Consider the following 13,928-nt stretch of genomic DNA (forward strand, 5'->3'; position numbering starts at 1 on the left):
GGTGTGAAAACGCCCTAAGCTGCACAGTTGATTTAAAGGCAAAACCAGAACCTGGAGACCTTTTTAATCACTCTGGGCCCTGTCATACACCCGGCGCAACACGACGCCAGGTGCATCGCAAGTGTTTTTTGCTAGTTTCAGCCCGACACAGTTTTCATTTTCACGTCCAGACCCACATCGTTTAAATAGCAATTGCACTCGTGCCCATCTGTTCGCCCATGGACGTGCTGGTCTGAAAACAAGGTGTGTTCAGGCGCATTGTTGGCGCGTTGCTATTTTGAGAAACTGAAACCAACTGTGCCATTGACTAACAAAAACCTGGTCTAAAGTCAATAGCTGTATGGCTACTAAACTGCAACATGGGATTTATTTACATAATCCATCCATCAAAGTTTAGGCTAATCCAGGTTATTATGCAGAAAAGGATTGTATCAACTGTGGATGGCTTCAAGGCTGTCCTCTGCTCGATGGTCCTGCCAGCAGCGCTGAAGTTGCGCTGCCAGCCACATGTAGCCTAATAATATGCAATATGCAAGCACGTGTTGCGCGCTGGTTGCGCGTTGTCACAGCTACATAAACAAATTTCCGCGCACAGGAAGACGAATGTTAAGGTAATATTTTTTATTTATTTTAATCACAAAAACATCAAGTTAAAAAGGCCCTTTGGCTACCTACATAAGCTGTTTTAAATTTCAGATGTTCAATGCCTTATTACGCTGACGTGACCGAGCCCGACCCGAACCCGAACATTATTTATAAATATCTGTCCGAACCCGGCCCGGCCCGGCGGCTACCGACGGGTCCTGTCGGGCTCGGGTCGGGTATCCAACCTCTATTACACACACAGGGACGTGCAGCAGCACACAAACATTTTTAAATATTAAAAATAAAAGGATTCCTCTCTGGAGAAGCGTTCAGTCTTTCCGCTCGCAAATCCCACCATGTAAATAGCGAATCCGCCATGGTGCAAGCACAACTGGCTTTTAAAGGGAATGGGAGATGAGACTCTGGTTGGTTTATTGCACGTCATGTCCAAAACACACCCATGACTCATTAAGAGACTAGGTACAACCCTTTTGGACCATGTGCCTGACGCGCCGACAATTGTTTTCGTCGTTAAACTAGCAAAAGTGGATTCTGACACGCCCTAAGTGCACCTGCGCCATGCGCTTCAGACCATGCGCTCAGATCATTAAAATAGCCCCCTCTAGCTTTGTAAGGCCTGCTACATTTGCATTTGGAATCAGTTTATGGTAAGTGCAAATAGGCATTAAAAAAATCACTTTGTCTATGAAGTGATGTTTTCAGGTGCTAACACTGCACAACTCTACAAAACGTGCTCAAATGAATTAATAAAATATCTGAAATATGAAAAATGTTAAACTTATATTTTCATGTTGGTGGTGTTTGTTTTATGTGTATGATTAGCTGGCTATAATAATCTGGAGGTGGCTGAATATCTGCTGCAACACGGGGCAGAGGTGAACTCTCAGGATAAAGGTGGTCTCATTCCCCTACACAACGCTGCATCTTACGGGGTAAGTACTGCTCCAGGACATGTCAGTTAACATGTGCAGCTACACACAGTACACACAACACTCCCTAAGGTTACATTATTTGGCTAATGCATTATTATTTCGATATGAACTAATAGTGAACCAAACATTTGTTACAGTATTTATTCATCTTTGTTAACATTAGTTGATAAAAATACAACTGATCATTGTAAGTTAATGTCAGGTCAGTTCCAATATTAACAGATGCAACTTTCGATTTTAATAATGTATTATTAAATGTTGAAATTAACATTAACTGAGAGTCTGAGATTCATAAATGCTATTACAAAAGTATTTTTCATCGCCAGTTCTTGTTAATTAGTATAGTTAATTAATGTTAACAAATGGAACCTTATTGTTGCCAAAAATGCATTGTTTTCTAAAATATGCATTTTTGGTTGCTTTTGAAAACTTTGGTTTATTTTAAAGTCATGACCAAAATGTCAAATTTGATGCAAATGTTGCATTTCTTTCATAGTGGTTTGTGTTGTTTCTAAAAAAATCTTTTTTATTTTAATAAATAAAAAATGTGTTATGTAATTATTTATTTAAAATAAGCAAAATTGGCTATTATTAATGTATTTTATATAACAGTTCTACTCTGCTTGGTTGGTCAAGCTAAATTTTAGCAGTGTTGATATTTTGCTGCTCTGATCATATAAGTCTATATACATGGTTGGCCATACTTTGTTAGAAATTACGCAGTTACGTAGGGAATAATTGTTTGTCGTTTATATTCCAACATTTGTCATATTGGTTTGCTTGGTCTTTGAGGGTTTTGATGATTTGCTGTTGTAGGCTGTAAGGACTTACAAATAACTGAAATAATTTGCCGAAGCCATGTGGAACAGACCTGGAATTACTTCATAGCTGTGCATTTAATGGAAAATAATTGTACAGTTTAGAACGTCATCCAATCAGAATTATTCAACAGCCCTGTAGTATAAAGTTGAATAATTTATATGTACATGAATTTATCTAATAATCTATTATTTAGTATATTAATAATATATATAATATTGCTTAATTATTGTTATTATTTTTTTACTCAAAATTTTATACAGGCCAATTCTCATATGTTATTTATTCCAAGCTTCTGTTCTTTACTGGCATGAAGAAAAACATTCAACACGCCCCTCTGGTTTATGAAAGTTTATTTATTTTTTGTTAATTTGGGAATACAAATTTGTATACATGTTTCTCCTTTCATTAAATAGAGTGCTGTATGTCTGTAGGAATGGGTTTTTGGTTAATGGCTGAAATCAGGTCTGTGGTGAACACAAGATGTTCTAATCTTTAACATAAAACACACCAGTAAATACCCCACTCATAACTTTTAAAGCTTTTATGTGTCTTGAAAAAGGCAGTTGCTAACAAGTAGCAAAATTGGGCTACAAAGGTTGTCGGGACATTAAACATCATCAGGCCGAACAGGTAAACTCATCTACGCACAAGTCAATTCTAGTGAAACTATTCTAAATCGCACTTTCAGGAAAATTAGACTGAAAGGGTTTTTGAAAGCTTAATGGTGGTGACATTGAAGTCGAGCAACTGTGGTGTAGTTCACTTATGGCCTAAGGTTAGCTTTTCATTTCGGGCATTGTATTTAGGCTTCAAAATTCATAAGTTGTGTTCATTTGTGAAAATTATGCAGCATTCTATCATAAAAGTCTGATAGTCATTCTTGATTTGTTTCTTTAAAAATCAGTTTCCCTTTCTCAACCTTTTCCTAGATATCTGTAATCTTATAAACATTTTTTTAACCCCCTTCCTGTCACTCCCCTTTTTGAGAATAGACACAAAAGTGCATTTTAAATGACTAATTAAAGAATGCTTTGGAATATAGACGTAAGGTTGGTCTCGTTTTAAAGACGACACATGGCAGATGACATGACTGCTGAAGTGAAAGCACTTCAAAATATGAAAGTATGAAAAAGTTATGGAAGTTTAAATTTACTGTAAATTATACTGTACTAAATAGTTATTATTTTAATAAATATATATATATATATATATATATATATATATATACTATTTTACCAAAAAATGTACTATAAAATCAAAGCCATATGTCTAACCAAGTTGTGTTCCAAATTTGAAATTGATATCACAAAAATAAAAGTCCCCATGAGATTTTGTTGAGGCGCTGTACCAAAAATAGCCACCGGGTGTCATCCACATTCCATTGATTTTTTTTAAAGGGTAACTAAACCCTAAACCAACTTTTTTTAGTTAATGATCTGTAATACTGGGGCTTTATTAATGCTGTTCATTGATTCGAGTAAATGTTTTGACATTTGAGTATAAAGTGTTTTAATTCTATAAAATATGGTGTAAAACCGCCAAAGTGCTGCCCTCTTAAGGTTAAACGGTGGCTACTGCAGTTGAATTTTCCTATTTGACGTTGTGGTACATCGTGACGTAGGATGGTACAACCCCAAATCAGAAAAAGTTGGGACAGTATGGAAAACGCAAATAAAAAAAAAAGAAGTGATTTCTAAATACATGCCGACATTACATTCACTGTATTTGTTTATAGCCTTCTATATCAACATTGTTTTTAGGACATCATTGGGCAGGATGTGAAATAAAATTATTATTAAAATAAATACAGATTTTTTTTATCCAAATAGAAAAATGTAGAAAATACAGCCCTATTAAGTATCCTGATATGCATAGTGTTATACAGAAACCCCATTTAAAAGGCATATTAAAATGTTCACTGTATAATGAATATTTTTTGTGATTATTTAGTACCCTGTGAGTTACTTTACAGTACATAATTACCATAAAAATGTAACAAAAATATAATAAAGGCAACATCTATAGTTTTTTTTTTTTTTTTTTATCTGAAAAAAAGGTTAACAGTGATCAGAAAGCTTACAAATCAGTGAAGTATTGGAATCGGGATCGGTATCGGCCGATCACCATGACAAGAAATCGGTACTCAGTATCGGCAGCAAATATCCTGATCGGAGCATCCCTACCTGAAACACTTCATCACTTGGTGTCTTCAGTCCCTAAACGTCTTTTAAGTGTTGTGAAAAGGAATGGCAACATTACAAAGTGGTAAATGCTTTACTGTCCCAACTTTTTTTGAAATGTGTTGCAGGTCTGAATGACAGGAAAGGATGCATATTTACAAATGACATGAAGTTGACCAGACAAAACATGAAATATTTTTTGTTCATATTGTCTGCAATGAAATACAAGTCAAAGTAAATTTAGAAATCACTTCTTTTTTTTTTTATTTGCGTTTTCCATACTGTCCCAACTTTTTCTGATTTGGGGTTGTACTTCCAACGGCTCACTATCCGCGCCCCTGGCACGAGCTCACCACGCCCTCAGAAATGTTTCCCCCAATCACATGATGAGAACGGCTTCACTCCAGTACCTCATGTTACATGAAGTAGAATCATTATGAATGAAACTGACTTGACACTTGCTTTAACATTGTAATGAAGAAAATACGGTTAAATAATGCAGTTGTCAGTTCACGTCAGGCTTTTCTTGCGATACTATTGCCGCCCGTCATGTGTACAGATAAGTTTTATACATGAGACGCACTTTCAAACCCTGACACGCAAGTGGTTGCCGCGGACGCGGTAACGAACAACAATACTGTAACGTTGCCGTATATTCTATAGTCTAACTTATTTGAGGAAATCCGTTTATAATAGGCTTTTAGGTCTGAACTTATTGGTCCTGCGCTGCTTATTGATTCAGTTCATTCGAATGAAAATCGTATGTATATCAGATATCTGATCTATTTTTAGTGGCATTCAGTGTAAGGATTTGACTGTTCATAGATTTTGAGCCAGCGGCTCGCATTGATAAGGCTCTGGGTCTGTGTCTACAGACAATTCACCCTTCTCCACTTCAGGTGAAGGTAGGAGAAATGACCGCTCTGTTGCAAAGCTGGCGTCCCTCCAGTCATTCTCCATCTTTGCGACTCACGAATCAGACAGCTGTCAATCAATCCGTCACTGCGGGTCTCAGGTGTACGCCCTCTGCTCAGCCCCGCCCTCGGTTCGTCCCCTCTGTCTCCGCTGGGCTCTGCTCACTTTTCCAGCATTTTAAAAAAATTGCCAGTGGATGGAGTTAAGCTCTGAGCAGGGGTTTAGTTACCCTTTAAAGCATTCTCCTGTAACAAATTACTACATTTCTGTCCAAATATCACTTCTTAAAAAAAACCTGTCATGAAATATGGGGTAACACTTGAAGGGGTGTGCATAAGACTGACATGACACCTTCATAATCATGACATGACACGTCATGAATATGAAGGAGTTTTTATGCATGTTTATGACAACTGTCATTAAGTGTCATTCGCTCAATTATGTCATTTTTAATGCAAAGATGACATTATTTGAGATAATGTCACCACCCACTAGGGTAGGAGCCCGCTAGAGGAATTTAGAGTACCGTTTCCATGGTAACGCAATGTCCGATTTTCAAAACGGTTTTCACAGGATGAATTTTGACTTTGTAAGCTTTCGAATGATACCTAATTTATGATGATTACTAAAATATACGGTGACAGGTAAGGGGTTAAATGAATAGTTCACTCACATTTTTCACCATTATGTCTTCCCAAGCCTGTATGACTTTCTTTCCCCCATGGAACACAGAAAGGGACTTTGGTTCCAAAAATCGTTCCAAAAATTACAAAGAAGCACCATAAAAGTAATCCATAAGATTACGATATATATTCCAGGTCATACAATAGCTTTGTGTGAGGTGAGGAACAGATTGAAATTTCACTGTCAATCTTCTCCTTTGCCTCAGCTCTCATATCTCTATTTGTGCTTTAGCATTTTCAAATTTGGTACCACAAGACGGTCAGTCATACAGGTTTGAGTTTTCTTCAGGTTTTATTTTAGTTGTGCAGGTGTTGTGTTCACCGCCTAATGTTTCATAATAACCTGTTGGGCAATGGAACAAGGTTTGGTGCCGTTTGGCAGCCAGGCATAGTCATGTTCATGCAGCGACTTTCGTCAGAAAGTGAAAGAGACACCAACCCGAGAGCACAACTGCTCCATGTGTTTCATTGCAGCATGTGGATGTGGCCGCTTTGCTCATCAAGTACAACGCATGCGTCAATGCCACAGATAAGTGGGCGTTCACCCCTTTGCACGAGGCGGCGCAGAAAGGCAGGACCCAGTTGTGTGCGTTGCTTCTAGCGCACGGGGCCGACCCCACGCTCCGCAACCAGGAAGGCCAGTCGCCGCTGGACCTCGTGACGGTATTCACTCTTTCTGTGTGCTTATTGGACAAGCCACATTGGGGAAAGAAGGTCTTTCTCCTTCTCGCCATCCGCTTATCTACCGTTCTGTTCATTTTCGTCACCTCTGATACAGTTAAGCCTTCTCAAGCCAAACTTATTTTAATCATGCCACGGAGAATTATCTCTTGGTTTATTATGTCATAGATCTGTCTGTTTTATATGGTTGGTACTTTTCGTTAATTCAGTGCTTGATGAGGCTTACTGATCATTCCATACAACATTGCCTGAAAATACTCCACATTTGCACTGGTCTGGTGTGGGAAAATATGCCTGTCTGATGCCTGGAGGAAGATATTTAAAGGGATATATCAAGCAAAAATTAAAATTCTGTCATCATTAATGCACCCTCATGGCATTCCAAACCTTTTTTTATGAAGAACATAAAAGAAGTTTTGAAACGCAGCCTGAACATTCTTGAAACTAAGGCTGCAACTAACAATTTTTTATAATTTTTCATTTTTTAATTATTTTCAATTAGTCAATCTAGTGATGGATTTTCTGATTAGTTATTTAATCCATTGGTTAATTTACTGATAAATGATAACTGTATATTCTACCTTTTTAATTTTTCAATATTTCCTCATAAAATACATTTATAAAAAAAACATTCTCAACAACATAAAATATAAAGTGCCAAGAATTAAAAGGCATATATTATTAATACAAATTTCTTAAAGGATTAGTTCACCCAAAAATGAAAATTATCCCATGATTTACTCAGCCTCAAGTCATCCTAGGTGTATATGACATTCTTCTTTCAGACAAACACAATCAGAGTTACATTAAAAATGTCCTGGCTAATCCAAGCTTTATAATGGCAGTGACTTGTTGCTTCTTTTTGAAGCCCATAGAAGTGCATCTATCCATCATATAACTGCTCCACACGGCTCCAGGGAGTTAATAAAGGCCTTCTGAAGCAAAGTGGCTTGTTTGTGTAAGAAAAATATCCATATTTAAAACTTTATAGACTAAAATAACTAGCTTCCAAGGTACGCAAGTCGACTTTACGGCGAAAGAGTATCCCCAGACGCGATGTATAGGAGCATCACAAGCTTTGACGCTCTCGCGGATAGAACTGGCCAACAAACTCAAGCCCCCTTCTCTTATATCGAAATCCTCCTCCATTTCTCTTTAAAAATTCTTGTTTTATACTTCTAATTCATGTTTTGTTTTGCTCTATCCTCTGCACTTCTGCGTTCGTCAATACGCATGCGTCAAGGGTTACTCTTTCACCGTAACTTTTTACTCTTTCACTTCGCGTACCACTGACTGCTGGAAGCTAGTTATTTTAGTCTATAAAGTTTTAAATATGGATATTTTTCTTACACAAACGCGCCACTTCGCTTCAGAAGGCCTTTATTAACCCCCCGGACCCGGGTGGAGCAGTTATATGATGGATAGATTCACTTTTAAAGACTTCAAAAATGACCCAACAATTCACTGCCATTATAAAGCTTGGAAGAACAAAGAAGAAAGTCATATACTGTACACCTAGGATGACTTGAGGGTGAATAAATCATGGGCTAATTTTCATTTTAAAGTGAACTAACCCTTTAAACCAAAAAAAAAACCTCCCCCAACTAAAGCTGTAAAATATACAGGGAACCCTCTGATTTTCTACTTATTATATGATTTGCTTTGCTATAACATTATAGGTTGAAATTAACAGTAGAGACCAAACTATTACATTTAATGGTGACACTTTAGTATGCGGAGCACATATTCACTATTAACTAGAGTTGTTCCGGTTCCGATACTAGTATCGGAAATATCACCGATACCACAACAAGTTCTGGCATCGGTATCGGCGAGTACTTGAACCCATGTACCGATCCGATACCATTTTCTAAAACAAGACCTAGTTATTATCCATAGTAGACCGCTAACTTTGCCTAACTGCTGCATGGTCCTTCTTCGCTGCTCAGAATGCGTTGCAAATACAGGAAGTCGTGCAGTGTTGCCACAAGCAACCCCTGTTTAGAGCAGCAAAGAAGAAATGAAAAAGCGTTAGCAGTATGTCCGCTGTTTAGCAGTATTTCGTCTCTGTGTGGATTGCGGGCGCCCGCGCACACACACGCATGTGACACTCGCTCGCTGTCTTTGCCCCCCCCCCCCCCCCCCCAGTTTCTCTACCTCTATGTGTGTTTTTACAGTCTATAGTCACTATATGAGGACACGAACGCATAAACCGTCACTTCAAGAGAATTTACTGTGTCATATAATGAACACAGACACTCAAAGGTCTTCACGGCAACCCGTCAAAATAAAAGTTTGGTTTAACGTGAAGAAATGGACAGACTATATTAGGCTACTGTTGTAGCCTACAGTAGATCTAGCTACGTCTCTATGTACTAATAATATGTCTCTACTACTGATAATAATTATGCCTAGAAGTTTGTAAAGAGATTATTTTCTGATTAATATATAATTTTTTATATTCCTACATATATTTGTTGCACTGTTTTTATACAGTAAAATATCTTTTTTATTTTGCAGTTTTAGATTTTTGGCTGCATTAAATGTTCTTTTTCGCTTAAGAAAAATAACTAATATTACTGTCAAATGCATGTCAGATAATAAAAATACTGTAATAAATACAGTAGTTCACTGTATTTATTAGTTCATGTTTTATTAAGGGATAAGTCTGAAGCACACCATCAAATAATTCTAGCAATTCATACAGGGCTAGTAGTATATACAGTACAGCTGTATATACAGATACACACCCAGGTATCGGATCAGTACTCGGTATCGGCCATTACCCTGAGCCCAGGTATCGGAATCGGTATCGGGAAGGGAAAAAGGGTATCGGAACATCTCTACTATTAACTGCAATTTTTGCCTCAATAATTCTCATAATTCAAAACTCTCAAACTTATAATTTACTGCTTGTTAATAGTTGGTAAGGTAGTTTTTGTAGCGTTTAAGTTCAGGTATTGGGTAGGATTAAGAGATGTAGAATAAGGCATTAATATGTGCTTTATAAGTACTAATAAACAGCCACTATACTTGTATTATGCAAGCTAATAAGCAACTAGTTGATAGTGAGAATTTGACCCTGAAATAAAGTGTTACCCATTTAATTGCTATATTTCAGATATAACACTCAAATAAAACTGTTTACAAACATTTATAACTTAATCGTTCTCTTTGTGTCACATGGTAGAGAGTAAGTTCTGAAATGTACAAATTGTGATATGAATATCACAAGAAAATCTAATTCAAAATATTACCAAAACTATAGTAGCATATCAGTGACATTAAAATAACACTAGGGTGAGTAAATTATGACAAAATCTTCATTTTTGTGGGAACTATCTCTTTAAACAAGGATGCATGCCAACAGCTTGCTTATTTGTAATGAGCATTTTCACTGGTCTATACAATTTCCATCTATTTGCATTTTTGTTCCTGAACTCACGGTCTACATGCTTGAGATCTGACTGACACTCACATAAGTTTGATGATGCGAGTCAGTTTGGGAGTCCTGCAGAAATTGGTTGTTACTTAATTGGTCGGGCTTTCTGATGTTGCGCTGCGTCTCTCTCTAGGCGGACGACGTCCGAGCCCTCCTCACGGCAGCCATGCCCCCCTCAGCGCTGCCGGGGTGCTATAAGCCACAGGTTATCAGCGTCTCGACATCCGTGGGAGTCGTGCCGTTGACTCTCAGCTCGAGTCCCACGCCGCTCTCTTCAGACTCCAGTATGGGCGGCCAGTCCGGGACCTTCCCCGAGATGACCACTCTATTGCCGCCTTCCGGAGCTGAAGGGGCCGTAGGCATAGAGGCGAAAGAGGAGGGTGGGTTTATTCAAGATTCTTGCTTGTAGAAAACATTTGGTGAAACTTTATGAAAATAACCTGTTGGTTTTTCAGGTCTAACTATGGAGTTGAGTATCAGCCAGTTCCTTCAAAACCTGGGCTTGGAACATTTGCTGGAGATCTTTGACAGAGAGCAGGTAATGTCTTCAGTTTCAATGTTTATTATAGTGTTGTAGAAAGGGTTGACATTAACTTTTTTGCTCACCAGCCACTGTGGCTAGTGGTTTTCCAAAGTTACAAACCACTCAACATTTTCACTGGGCACAATTTTGGCATTGATACCACTGGCATACAGATATTTTAACATTATCTCATAATTTGGCAGTAGGTATATTAGGCTGCTATCGCTTTAAGACCTGACGCCCAAATGTTCACGTTCATTTAAAACATAACTGAATGTGTTTGCTTAAATACTCGCCAAGACGGACATTTTGACATTATTTTGTGTGTATTTGACTCAGGGCTTCGAACCGGTTCAAGGAACGAAAACGAAAACCGGAATCAAACGAAATTTTAAGAGGAATAAAAACGAAATCAAAATCAATTTGAATCGTTCTGAACAGAAACGTTAATTTGAAATGACCATTAACCGGTTAATAACGTTATTTTATCGTTCTCTTTAATATTTTAATTTGGCAGTGACCAATCATGAATTGAGCAGTACAGCATGTGACGTTGACGGATCAAGCATGAGTGAAATGCCCGCGCACCAGTCATCTATGAATCTACCCGTAACGCAAGTCAGTGTAGAGCGTGCATTTTCATGCCTCAAGTACATTTCTTTCCCCGCTGAGGTCTACAATGAATGTGCAGGTATTGGAGGACATTCTTTTCGAACGTTTAAATAAGTAGTACGGACTTTAAGCTCAAATAGTCTGATTTAGGCTAGTTTGTGGATTCCGTTTAAGCCTATCCAAGTAGGTTACTAGCATCTATCAAACATTTTTCCTATAGTCTTTCAGATTGCCAATACAGGACAGGTCAGTGTTTTCTATATAGACGGTTGATGCTTCGTATTAAATGGTATGTTATATTGCATTAAATGATCAAGCTTTATTAGCTGACTGAATTTGATTATGTGATGCAAGGACGTGTTGCACAGTGTTTGCTTTGATATTAGCAGTTGACGGTTCATTAAAAGAGCAATGGTTATCCAGTTTATTTATTCTTTATTCATGCGATTTTTAAAACAAGTCGTGTTGAAAAAAAGTTATGTACAAAGAATGTTATCACTCTTCTGAAAAGAATTAGGCATAAGAGGGCTACTTTCCGCTCCATTAAAACAGGTCAATATTTGTCCCGCTGTTTATGCTTTGTAATTAATGCATGTATTTCTGTTGTGGTTTTAAAAATGTTATGAAATAAATATTCAAGTTTAATTACCATGCGTTATATTATTATTGAGTGAAAATAAGTCTATTTATACATATTTGTTTAAAGTATAGGCTAAATTAAAATAACGTTATTAACCGGTATTTTTTTAAATCAAACCGTTTTCGGAACAGTAATGTTTATTGAGGAACGCAAAAACGAAAACGCTATAATATCGATTCTGCTCGGAGTGAACCGATTGATATTTTTTTCCGTTTTTAAGCCCTGATTTGACTGTTTAAGCGCAATAAGCAGCAAAAAAGAACTCAATTTAGTACTGAGAGGCGGCTTTATGTGCACGCACTTTGGGTAAAGTGATGTAAAATGATGCACAATACGCACAATCCCACACCGAAATTCAAGCCCTGCAACACCTACAATATTCATCAGGAGCAAATGAAGCGAGTGAGTGAGAGGAGGCAGGATTGTGTCAACTTGTTGTCAGAGATCACGAGCAAACAAGAGTGCAGCTGGTATTGAGTATTGGAAGCGTTTCAGATATTTCCATATCGATATGCATTGAAAAATCTATATTTTTGACAACGCAACATTTTTAAAAGACTACAGTTGAAAATGTATGTTACATATTAATTTTAACCCGCCTAGTGGTTAGTAGGAGTGACTGCGTTACACACCACTGTTGATATCCACCCGGATTTGGCGGGTGTTAATGTCAAGCCCTGGTTGTAGTCAAAACCAGCTCATTTGAGTCCAAATCCAGGCTGGATTTGAGTCAGAGTCAAAACTGAGTTCACAACAAGACCGAGACCATGAATTTTAGACTCGAAATCAGACTTCAACACAGGTTTATCATCCTACAACCAGTGTTGGCAAAGCTACTTTGAAACTTTAGCTTGTCAAGCTAAAAGCAAAACAATGAAGTACAAAAATAACACTCTAATTTATCTAAAAATGTTTTGATTTACATGAATTGTCAGAAAGAAACAGTTCACTAGAATGAATAAGACTTTCCAATGTGACATAAATGAGAAAAAACTGTTTAAGATAAACTTATTCACTAGAAAGAATTGGACTTTCTAATTCTACATATGTGAGAGAAAAACATTTAGGATGAACCGATTCAATATTCAGAACTGATGAACAGATTCACTAGAATGAATAAGACTTTCCAAAGGGACATATGTAAGAGAGAAAACTGTTTAAGATGAACTGATTCACTAGAAAGAATTGGACTTTCCAATGCCACATATGTGAGAGAGAAACATTTAGGATAAAATGATTCACTAGAATGAAGCTGAATTTTCAATGCTACATATGTGAGAGAGAGAAACATTTATGATGAACCGATTCAGTAGAATGAATCAGACTTTCCTAAGTGACATATGTGAGAGAGAACCATGTAGGATGAACTGATTCAGTAGAATGAAGCTGAATTTTCAATGCTACATATGTGAGAGAGAACCATTTATGATGAATCAATTCACTAGAATGAATCAGGCTTTCTAATGCCACTTATGCGTGAGAGAGAGAACTCTCTGGGATTAACTGATTCACTAGAATGAATCAGACTTTCCAAAGTGACATATGTGAAAGAGAACTATGTAGGATGAATGATTCACTAGAATAAGGCTGATTTTCAGTGCTACATATGTGAGAGAGAACAGTTTATGATGAATCAATTGACTAGAAGGATTTAGGCTTTCCAAAGTTGTAAATGTGAGAGAGAACGTTGTAGGATGAACTGATCCACTACTGTACAACCTGTAGCAAAAGCTTAGACTTAAATATTTGTAATCTGTTCATCTTTATTTAATTTCCCACATAAAATATGTTTTAGCTTCATTGTTGAGCTGACTGAAATGTCGAGATACTCTAGGCTGTTGACACTGTTGAGTACTCGCTGATCAGTGGATTAATACATTAGTTGTGTGCCT

General features: G+C 37.3%; 1 protein-coding gene across 1 annotated transcript in view; it reads left to right on the forward strand.

The window, feature by feature from the left end:
* Positions 1-13,928, forward strand: part of LOC307143717 (poly [ADP-ribose] polymerase tankyrase-2-like) — a 48,295-nt gene that overhangs the window by 21,593 nt on the left and 12,774 nt on the right. The window contains exons 17-19 of the mRNA XM_079845475.1: positions 1,429-1,538; positions 10,395-10,641; positions 10,717-10,799. Of these exons, the coding sequence (XP_079701601.1) occupies positions 1,429-1,538; positions 10,395-10,641; positions 10,717-10,799 (440 nt within the window). The remainder of the gene's footprint in view (positions 1-1,428; positions 1,539-10,394; positions 10,642-10,716; positions 10,800-13,928) is intronic.

The sequence above is a fragment of the Gobio gobio genome (genome assembly GCF_949357685.1).
Source record: "Gobio gobio genome assembly, chromosome: 20".
Classification (NCBI taxonomy): Eukaryota; Metazoa; Chordata; class Actinopteri; order Cypriniformes; family Gobionidae; genus Gobio; species Gobio gobio.